Here is a 12,101-nt window from a genome sequence, read left to right on the forward strand (position 1 = left end):
ATATACATCTTGATAGTTGAACTTTACGATACGCATAGATAAATATTACTATAATTTAAATGTGTTTATGAACTAAGTGAGTCGGTTAATGAACTGATCATAACTCACCAAAAAAAGCAACGAAAACCTAATAGCCCAATATATCACCACACAGCTTTCTGGCCTCACGGATACAGTAGCTAGTTGTAAGAAAGCCAAATGTCCTTGCTTCTTCCATGAGTGGAGTTTTCTCATTTCCTCGCTTGTACTGGGATATTACGACCTGTCACGCCTCACTGATTGGCTCTTTGTCCTCCTCAGGGGCTTATAGTAATTTTTATCTACCAATGATAGCCAGGCTTCCTGCCCTGAGCCCACCCTCCCATGAGACTCATGTAAAGCGGATGGAAACAGCAAGACAATTCCATCCCTCAGCACCTCCATCTCACACACATCTTTCCTTTAAGGCTATTAGATGGTTCGAAAGGGGATCCCACAGCATCCCATTTCCACACAATAAAGGTTGAACATCACTGACATGTAACTATTTGACTCAGTTATGGATTTTTATTTTCTCTGCTTGTAAAGGTATGTTTTCTAGATAGCTTTATACTTCGCAGAGTACGGTCCCGTGTGCAGGACCCATTAAATTGAAAATAACATGTACATACAGTATTTCTCCATTTCAGAACTTACCTGTTGTGTGGGTTACAGCAACTTGTTTTCATAAGTGCCTAAATATTAGTCACGAGCGTTGCTGTAGTTTGAATTAGGGCTGAATGATATTGGAAAAAACTTGCATCTATGGGTGTTTGCGATATATTGCGATATTAAAACCAGAAGAATTTTCACCAGATGACTTGAATAGCTCTTTTTGTGAAGACATTGGTTCACTCAACATGACCACATTGTATTCATATAACACTGTACCATTTAATCCAGGCTGAAAGGGTTAATCGGTGAATGATAAAGATTTCTGTATATAAAAGGGATCCAGGAGGCCGTGTCTCTGCACAAAATAGCTTAATTAACACTGTATTTCACACATCAGTAGCAAAAATATCAAACATATTTTAAACACAAAAATAAAGAAGCTCTTGCTCCACCTAGCCAAGTACTGTACACACTAAGACACACTTTGATAGTTTTCACATACCTTAATCATGAATAAACGATGTATTGATATACTGTGCTGGCGTAGTTCGAATTATTGATCGCGAGAGAACAGCATCACACATTCACAACATTGCTAAACTTTACGTTAAACAAGGTTTAACAAATTTAAAAAAAAATGTACAGTGCCCTCCATAATTATTGGCACCCCTGAAAAAGATGTGTTTTTTTAGCTTCTAATATCTGGGACCTTAACGGAAAAAAAGAGAAAAATCCAACCTTCAATACAAGTGCATTCATTCAGTTGGGAAAAAATCCCACATAAAGAAAAAAATATTTGACATCAAATAATGTGTGTCACAGTTATTAGCACCCCTGTTGTTAATACTTTGTACAACCCCCTTTTGCCAACAAAACAAGGTCTGGGGACTGAGATGGCCATGGGAGGAGCTTGATTTTGTGTCTGGTGAATCATTTCTGTGTAGATTTGGCCATATGTTTTGGGTCATTGTCTTGCTGAAAGACCCATTGACGACCCATCTTCAGCTTTCGGGCAGAGGGCAACAGATTTTGATTTAAAATGTCCTGGTATTTCAAAGCATTCATGATGCCATGCACCCTAACGAGGTTCCCAGGGCCTTTGGAAGCGAAACAGCCCCACAGCATCACTGACCCACCCCCATACTTGGTCTTGGTCTCACACAAAAATACACACAGTCCCAGGCTTCAACTGGGATCGTGTGCTTTAGTCAGATGAGAGCAAGATTGAGCTTTTTGGCAACAAACACTCTAAGTGGGTCTGGCGTGCCACGAAAGATGCGCATGCTGAAAAGCACCTCATACCCACTGTGAAGTATGGGGTCTTTCAGCAAGACGATGACCCTAAACATATGGCCAAATCTACACAGAAATGGTTCACCAGACACAAAATCAAGCTCCTCCCATGGCCATCTCAGTTCACAGACCTTGTTTTGTTAGCAAAAGGGGGTTGTACAAAGTATTAACACCAGGGGTGCTAATAATTGTGACACACATTATTTGATGTCAAATAATTATTTCTTTGTGTGGGATTTTTTTCCCCACTGAATGAATGCACTTGTATTGAAGGTTGGATTTTTCTTTTTTTTCCATTAAGGTCCCATATTATTTGAATTAAAAAAATATATATTAGAAGCTAAAAACACATCTTTTTCAGGAGTGCCAATAATTGTGGAGGGCACTGTACATGCTCCTTCACATAAAATCAATGTTTTGGGGTCTGAAGCGTATATTTCCTCGTGTTTTACAATGGTACACACCAAGCCACAAGTAAAATAGCCCTTAACAACAACGAATGTCTCAAAGGGCTTCACAGGCCCATAGTTGAAAGACAATTACAACATCCACTGATCTAAACCCCCAAGAGAGCAAGGTATACCCAGAAAACACCAAAAGGGGAAAATAGGAAACCTTGGGAAGAGCGACAGAACAAGTAAAAAGCCTCTGTTGCCGAAATGCCATCCATGTCAGTGAGCAGCATTGCCAAAAGCCCCTAACAGGAGTCACAATTTATCATTATCCTCATTCATTTCCTGTCTTTATGGCAATTTGATTTTGCCTTGACAATCGGGCCATGTTTTTTTCATTCATTTAAAAAAAGAAATAGTACAATGTTTTGAATTTGGAGCTTTGAAACCCCATACAGAGATGCGGTCCTTGTTACTTGATTCTGTTAGTCAAATGATGTGCAAAGGGTCGCCAACTGTATATACTGTGTGTGTGTGTGTGTATGTACGTATATATACACTCAACGGCCACTTTATTAGGTACACCATTCTAGTAACGGGTTGGACCCCCTTTTGCCTTCAGAACTCCCTCAATTCTTCGTGGCATAGATTCAACAAGGTGCTGGAAGCATTCCTCAGAGAGTTTGGTCCATATTGACATGATGGCATCACACAGTTGGTGCAGATTTGTCGGCTGCACATCCATGATGCGACTCTTCCGTTCCACCACATCCCAAAGATGCTCTAATGGATTGAGATCTGGTGACTGTGAAGGCCATTTGAGTACAGTGAACTCATTGTCATGTTCAAGAAACCAGTCTGAGATGATTCCAGCTTTATGACATGGCGCATTATCCTGCTGAAAGTAGCCATCAGAAGTTGGGTACATTGTGGTCATAAAGGAATGGACATGGTCAGCAACAATACTCAGGTAGGCTGTGGCATTCCAACGAGGCTCAACTGGTACCAAGGGGCCCAAAGAGTGCCAAGAAAATATTCCCCACACCATTACACCACCACCATCAGCCTGAACTGTTGCTACAAGGCAGGATGGATCCATGCTTTCATGTTGTTGACGCCAAATTCTGACCCTACCATCCGAATGTTGCAGCAGAAATCGAGACTCATCAGACCAGGCAACATTTTTCCAATCTTCTGTTGTCCAATTTCGATGAGCTTGTGCAAATTGCAGCCTCAGTTTCCTGTTCTTAGCTGAAAGGAGTTCACCCGGCGTGGTCTTCTACTGCTGTAGCCCATCTGCCTCAAAGTTCGACGTACTATGCGTTCAGAGATGCTCTTCTGCCTACCTTGGTTGTAACGGGTTGTTATTTGAGTCACTGTTGCCTTTCTATCAGCTCGAACCAGTCTGGCCATTCTCCTCCGACCTCTGGCATCAATAAGGCATTTCCGCCCACAGAACTGCCGCTCACTGGATATTTTTTATTTTTCGGACCATTCTCTGTAAACCCTAGAGATGGTTGTGCATGAAAATCCTAGTAGATCAGGAGTTTCTGAAATACTCAGACATGCCCTTCTGGCACCAACAACTATGCCACGTTCAAAGTCACTCAAATCACCTTTCTTCCCCATACTGATGCTCGGTTTGAACTGCAGGAGATTGTCTTAAACCAGACATGTCCAAAGTCCGGCCCGGGGGCCAAATGCGGCCCGTGGTCAAATTTCATCCGGCCCCCAGCCTCTGTCATGAAATCAATAACATCTGGCCCGCACACACACTTAATAAATTGGTCAGCAGTACTGCTACCAGCATATGAAGTAGCGTACACACTAAATGCTGCTCCTCATTTACCCACTAAAAGGCGGCAGCACACCAAGCAACATTACCCCGTGTGACCCTTTACTCACAATTTTCTAAAATGGCGACAATCAACAAAAAAAAGAAAGTTGACTACGATGGCCGACGCTTCAAGGATAGGTGGAAATTGGACTATTTCTTCACAAAACTAAGCAACAACTGTGTCTGCCTCATTTGCAAAGAGACAATCGGTGTTTTTAAAGAGTTCAATGTGAGGCGATATTACCAAACAAGACACGCTGATATGTACGACAAGATTACAGGGAAGATACGTAGCGAGAAATTGAAGCGACTTGAAGCTAGTTTAATTTCACAGCAGCAGTATTTCGCAAGAGCCCGAGAGTCGAAAGAGAATGCCACAAAGGCTAGTTGCGAGATGGTTGAAATTATTGATTAAAAAAATAATAATAAAGCAAATGTGACACACAAAATGGCTTGCTAAAATTTGCTTAAATATATTGTTCTACGTAAACGACGTCAGCCACGGTCGGCCCCCCACATTTTTACCACACCAAATCTGGCCCCCTTTGCAAAAAGTTTGGACACCCCTGTCTTAAACCATGTCTACATGCCAAAATGCACTGAGTTGCCACCATGTGATTGGCTGATTAGAAATTAAGTGTTAACGAGCAGTTGGACAGGTGTACCTAATAAAGTGGCTGGTGAGTGTATATACAGTGATACCTCAGCTCACGAACGCTTAAGCTCCCGAACTTTTCGCCTCAAGAACATTAAATTCGCGAGCATATAGTCTCTGCTGACGAACTAGTTTTCGGCGGACGAACCAAACCACGCGGTCGAACAGCGCCACGAGAAGCTGACGCGTGCTCACGGCGTCCCAGTTCGTCCCCTCCCTTTCGTTGAGTGCGGACGTGGTTTGTGTTTGATAGACATTTTGGACCATATTGAGTGTACTTTTGCTATTATGGGACCGAAAAAGACCCCACCACAGGCTAGTGTTAAGCCTAAGAAGACATTAAAGAAAATAAGGTATATTTTTGTGTAGTTTTAAGGCTTATTTAGTAGAAAATTATGTTTTATGGGGACCTGGGAACGGATTATTCTCATTTTAATGGTTTCTGATGGGAAATAAATGTTCGTAAGACGAACTTTTCACCTTACACACACTTTCTGGGAACCAACTATGTTCGTGAGCTGAGGTATCACTGTATTTATATATATATTTATATATATATATATATATATATATATATATGTGTGTGTGTGTGTATATATATATGTGTGTGTATATGTATATATATATATATATATATATATATGTGTGTATATGTATATATATAATATTAGGGCTGTCAAAATTATCGCGTTAACGGGCGTTAATTAATTTTTTAAATTAATCACGTTAAAATATTTGACGCAATTAACGCACTAGGCCCGCTCAGACAGATTTAAATGTCAGTACAGTGAAAGGCCAACTTGTTAATTGTGTTTTATGGCGTTTTTCCGCCCTCTGCTGGCGCTTGGGTGTGACTTGCATATGTTATGTGGCGTAATGTTGCCCTCTGCTGGCGATTCAGTGCAGCTGATTATTTGGGTTTCGGCGCGCTTTTCTGACGTGATTATATGTCGATGCGAACTCACACTAATAGACAGTGCTTAAAGTTTGTTAAAAAAAAACACACACACAAAAAAAAAAACTAATAGACAGTGCTCTTCAGACCAGCTAACGTCCGCATCCAGTATTCAGTGGCAGTTCTCATAGCCCCATCACACTGTTTGTGTCTAATACATGCATCGCTTGTGAGTTATATTCCTCCTTTGTTTATATTCATGAGCATTAGATAGTTATTAATGATGTGTATTTGAATTTGTTCACATATATGGTGAAATGCAGTTACATTGTTAGATGCTTGTGAGCTAATTGGCTAGTGCTACTGCTCAAATGGACACGTGTGTGTACATTTTATGTTATTTTGTGATTTATGCAAGTTATTGACACATTGCCTTGTTATTTTCAGTTTTACAAAAATACAAGAAACGTGCTCCTGTCAAAAAGAGATGACTTCAGTAAAGCCCATGCAACTTTGCCACACCGTCTGATTTCTTTTTGGAACTTATGTTCACTATCTGTCAATTTGTGTACTCACACACATTGAGGACAGAATAGGGCTACTAGTTTATTTTTTGATTGAAAATTCTACAGATTTTATTAAAACGAAAACATTAAGAGGCGTTTTAATATAACATTTCTATAACTTGTACTAATATTCATCTTTTAAGAACTACAAGTCTTTCTATCCATGGATCACTTTAACAGAATGTTAATAATGTTAATGCCATCTTGTTGATTTATTGTTATAATAAACAAATACAGTCCTTATGTACCGTATGTTGAATGTATATATCCATCTTGTCTTATCTTTCCATTCCAACAATAATTTACAGAAAAATATGGCATATTTTATAGATGGTTTGAATTGCGATTAATTGCGATTAATTACAATTAATTAATTTTTAAGCTGTAATTAACTCGATTAAAAATTTTAATCGTTTGACAGCCCTAATATATATATATATATATATATATATATATATATATATATATATATATATATATATATATATATTTGGTTTTTCTTTTTCTCAAGATGGTACCCTTCAGTGGCATTTGATGTTGCTCAGTGTGAGGTGGTTGTTAATGTGTTAATTTAATTTTCAGATGATACTGTGGCTGATTGAAAATAATCAAAGCAATCTGATTCTCTGAGGAGACATAGGCACCGTTTCTAGAATTCACTTAATAACTGTGATTTTATTTTTGTTTTTAATTTAGGCCACTCAGTTCGTCTTTTGGGCCAAAAGAAAGATGGAGGCCGGAGGCTAGGGGGAGCAAGACTAGACTTACCCAAGATAAGGAAAAACCCTCTGATTGAAATCATCTCCATTAACACTGGGTAAGACACGGCAAACATTTAATATTATCCAATGTTAATCCTAATATGTATATATTATTGGGAGTTCGAGAGAGACCTTACAGGCTGTCATCATTTTGCTTATTCTTTGTTGAGTACCCTCAGAAGTGTGTACACTGTTACGTTACCCATGTATTAAAAAAGTAGCCATAGGAACACTTGATTTGTAGTTGTTGATGATGATGACAGTGCATTAATAAGTGTTAAAAGCTCAAATTCCTTTCAATGGCTGTATTGGCAACAAACAATCTTGCACACTTACATCCACAGCGAGTATTCAACCAATTTACAAAGTGTGCCTTGAGGATGTGGGGAAAAAACGGCTAACTTTATAATATTATGAGGATTTTGTTCTTTATGTGCTAAACAAAATGTGTTTATAATATTGGCTTTTGGTATAAAAATAGTTTGAGGTATTGTTATTTTAATTGTATTACTACAAATTTATTGCTTTACTCTACATTTAAAACCTGCTTGTGTAAAAAAAATTGCTTCAAAAAGGTTAACATGTGAAAACACTACATTACATTTCATCATATCATTGGAATACATTTACCTAGAAGTATCAACTTAAAACATGCCTTGTTATGATTACTAATAGTCAAACTGAATTCTAACAACTTATCCACTTATTTGTGCAGTCATGCATGCTCGCATCCCTACATAGACACGTTTTATGAGCTAATTTTATATTGTTTACAAATGCTACTACATTTCTCAGAGGGCTGCTTAAAAGCTGTTTGTGCAGACTAATTCCTCCGTGTTTGGCTTTTACTTATTATAGTCCATCAGTCATTCTTGTGCACATCCTCATTTTTGATCAATATACTGTATTAATAATGTCACTCACAAAGCAATGAAGTAAAGTGACTTTAAACATAATGCTTCTTGGTGCTGGTCTTTTAGGTTTTGTATGGCCATTTTATTGTATATAAGAATCTCATAATTCCTTCATTTTACGTTACAGTTTGGTGTGTTCAGTAGTTTAATGGTCTTATAACTAGATATTTATTCTCATATCAATTCAACCGAAATTGCAAACTAAAACTCTCTTACCTTAACCTGAGTTCAAGACTAACATTTATTATCCCCTAAACACCAGAGAGGAACATTGTTATTAAGAGTGTGACATTAATGTAGCATTGAAGAATTTTCCATCTACTACACATTACTATAAATGTCCTATCAAGGTTATAATTTAGGGGTTCAGTCAAGTCAAATGGGGCTGTATTTTGCTTGCTTTACTACATAAACAGTATAGTCCTTTACAGTGCTGTAGTAATTTTATGTATTTAACTTTTTTAAGGGGTCACTGTAGTGACAATTAAATCCTCATGTTTTTGTTTTTTTTTTATACTGGAAGTTTTTTAGGAGGCTGAAGGATTACATGAATAGTTGCTGCAAATCCATGCTGAACATCTGCTTTTGTGTAATTTGGTCAGCTATTGGTGTCCCTAGTTGGACCAGGCTCTGCTGATATAAAATTATATGTGAGAGAGACATTGTGTTCTTTATATGCTCTGTTTATAGATAATCCGTTTTAAATCCCTCTCTGAAGTAGTGACGACATTAGTGACATTTGTTAGTGGACAAAACAAGAGAGATCTTTGTGCGACACACACATGCCGAGCAGACCCGACTTCTGCGGCCTTCTGCCTCATAAGACAAATTTGGAAAGTTGACAAGGGACATTAGAGGACTTTTCTTTTTCAACAAATGTTACATTGAAGTCCTACTCCTGCATCAAACACTTGTGTATTTACTCGGAGTGCAATGGTTTAGTTAGCCCACGGTTCGATTTGAACCTCGGTTTTGGGATCACAGTTTCGGTTCGGTTTCGGTTTGCGTTTTTCTTTTTCTTTTTCTTTTTTTTTTTTTTTAAAACTGCCTTTATTTTGCTTTTAAGAAAATGAAATAAACTCTTAAAATGTAAACATTTTTGACTGTTAAAATGCCTCTTAGCTCTTTGGCTAGTGTAGTGACTGACCACTGAAATACACACACAGTAGTAAAAAAGTTACTTGGCAAAGTAACTGGTGTTACCTTTCATGTTTTTTTTGTTTTTGTTTTATTTTTGATTTTTTTTCTTCATTTTTTCAAAAAAAAATTAAATAAAAATAAAAAACATAGTAACCTTTGCAATGTTTGGAGTAGGGCTGTCCCAAACGACTAATTTTCTCCCGATTAGTCAGCCGACTATTTTTACGATTAGTCGACTAATCTAGTAATTAAAAAAAAAAAAATTTTTTTTTTTTTGTTTTTGTTTACTAATTTAGCAATGAAATTTTAGTTGACGCTTATCAATTCACAAAAAACATATTGGAACACTTAAATTATTTATTATAGTACAAATAAACACGTAAATAACAATAATAAATCACAAATAAACAATGAGTTCAAATGCTGATAGAATTAACTAGTGTAGCATCCCGATTGAAAAGGTGGTCTCTTAAACTGATGGTTTACAACTTTTATTCCATCCTTGATGTAATCACACCGTAAGAGCTACGGTGCACACAAATAAAACAACACAATTAGAAATTAACAAAAACTTTTCACTTTTTTCCTTTTAAACCTTATTTATATATCAATGAATTGCCTTTACCTTAATTTATTACCTTATCATTGACAATCTCTCCCTTGAGTGCAATCACTGTATATACTGTACATATTTATGACCTTTTAACCTTATATAATTTTCTATACCATAAAATAAACCATAACATGAAATAAACCTTTCAGTTAGCATTAAGGACAATACTAATAGCACTTATAGGCCCATTGTCATACGGCATTTGAGGTGTTTATTCACGGCCGACGTGCAGCCAAGCTTGGCATTGAAGAGACAGGACAGAAGAGTGTACCCTCCGTTGTTTCTTTGAAATAAGTCAATGTTTTGGACACTCTGGTGCGCTTTTTTTGGCTTTATGCCGCTTTCCCCGCTTGCATACAGAGCATCCGACATTCTGAACTTTCCACGCATATATTTTTTTAACCCTTCATTAACCGTCGACGGGATGTTGTGCTCGTCGACGGATTTACGTCATCAATGACATCGACTATGTCGACTAGTCGGGACAGCTCTAGTTTGGAGGTCATTTAATGTTGTGAATCAACCGTTAAAGTTGATAAAATTGCTCCCGTTTTTGCATTAGTTCCCTTCTGTCTACTTTCGACATGTGAAAATTTTAAAACTGTTTCATCCTTTAAAGATAGACTCCAGTCAAGATTCTGCCGATTTAGGAGTATTTTAGATAAAAAGTTAATTAGTTTCGCTAGGAAGGTTCACTACAAAAGAGCCTTTCTGAGAAGTTTACTGCTCTAAAATGGCGGCTGTTTACTAACGCTACCGAGTCTGTCATTTCGCATATAGTTCTATATGCATGAGATATCTAGGCGTAGATTGTAGGCTGTCGGCTACAGTCAGTAAATATTGGAGCCACCTAGCCTAGCATCGCGTTTGCTACAGCGTCACAACAAACACTCTTCACTCTACGTGTCTCTGACTTTTCTCTAACGCACATTGTCTCGTTGCCGAAACGTTATAGTGGACCGTCACATTTAAGTAGTAGCACTCTGTAGCACGGGACGTCCAACTATCAGTGGTCAGGGCGAAACTATGTGCTTTAGTGAAATCATCTTCGATGGCTTTGCGTGCCATTTAATAAATGTCGGGGATTACGTTGTTGGAGAAATATGTCCGCGAGGGAACAATTTAACGCGGGTCAAGCGTAGCAAATAAATTAACGAAGCCCCCCATGTGTTTTCACTGGTGTCATCTTCGGGGTTGTCTTGCTCTGAGAAAGTGATATCTGTGGGTGATGCTGGTTGAGGTGCCGAAGTCATGTTATAAGTGTTGCCATTAGCATAGGGAACAAGCGCTGAGCAATGCTTGCAAATTGTTTTAATTTTTTTTCAATATTTCTCTCCCTCCGCATTGTAGTCCATGGGGAAACTGAAATGTTGCCACACCGCAGATTTGAAAGAAGCCGGTGCTTCCTCAAAATTCAGTCTCTCCACTCCTCCGCTCGCCATAGCTTTTTGTTTTCTTTCTTGTTTCACTTTCACTTCGCTCGTAAGCGAGAGAGGGCGTTACCCGGCTTCTATTACACAGGTGCTTGACAGCGATCGGACATTTACTTGCGGGGCGGGAATTTCTCCACAGCTGTGCTACACTGTGCTTCACGTCGCACACAGTCACACAGAGCTCGACCAATTCATTCCACAAGCGTTCGGGAAACCGAAAAGGCGCGGTTCATAAAGGCGTATGTTCGCGTTTGAACCGCAAACCGTTGCACTGCTAGTATTTACATGCTTATTTTTTATTGTTTAATATAAAAACAGTGCTATGTTTCAAACATTTATTAGTTACCTTTGCAAAGTCATTAAAGCAATACAAATGCTCAGAAACACACAAATACTGTATTCATATTTACATTCATGTTTGGTGGAAAAGATTTGCTCTAGGTAAAATTATCCAAAGCAAGCTGTCAGTGTGTTATACTCTGTCCTTTTTACTATGTCACTGACTAGTATATGGCATTATCTTTTAGTTACCGTCCTAATCACCTTTATTGTTTTTCACTTTTATTGGTTTTGTTTTAAATAATATTATAGTGATCTCAGATAATTTTCCTATCAGGGGTGGGCAATTATTTTTCCCCAGGGGTCAAATGAGAAGCAGAAAATATTGTGGGGGGCTGGACCAAAAGTTTGAAATCTACTCGTTATTAATTTTATTTCTACTTTGAAATAAGTAAATTGTATTGTTTAGTGAAGCTGGTAAGAGTATGTGTTATTGTTAGATAATGAGAGAGTGAGGTTGTTTTACAAAAAAACTGAATTTATTCAGTGAAAACAGAGGTAAGTTTGCTACATTTTGGACTGTTTTTCAGTCACATTACCACAATGCTTTATTTTTAACTTTCTATAAAGATACCACAATAATGTAACATAACTCAACATTTTTATCAAACTGCCAGACAGTGCAGAACA

The 12,101-nt window shown here is 37.9% G+C and overlaps 1 protein-coding gene across 1 annotated transcript in view; it reads left to right on the forward strand.

Annotated features, from left to right (window-relative positions):
* Nucleotides 1-12,101, forward strand: part of cdkal1 (CDK5 regulatory subunit associated protein 1-like 1) — a 400,412-nt gene that overhangs the window by 114,696 nt on the left and 273,615 nt on the right. Inside the window, exon 7 of the mRNA XM_057834194.1 lies at nucleotides 6,968-7,088. Within this exon, the coding sequence (XP_057690177.1) occupies nucleotides 6,968-7,088 (121 nt within the window). The remainder of the gene's footprint in view (nucleotides 1-6,967; nucleotides 7,089-12,101) is intronic.

The sequence above is a fragment of the Corythoichthys intestinalis genome, chromosome 4 (assembly GCF_030265065.1).
Source record: "Corythoichthys intestinalis isolate RoL2023-P3 chromosome 4, ASM3026506v1, whole genome shotgun sequence".
Classification (NCBI taxonomy): Eukaryota; Metazoa; Chordata; class Actinopteri; order Syngnathiformes; family Syngnathidae; genus Corythoichthys; species Corythoichthys intestinalis.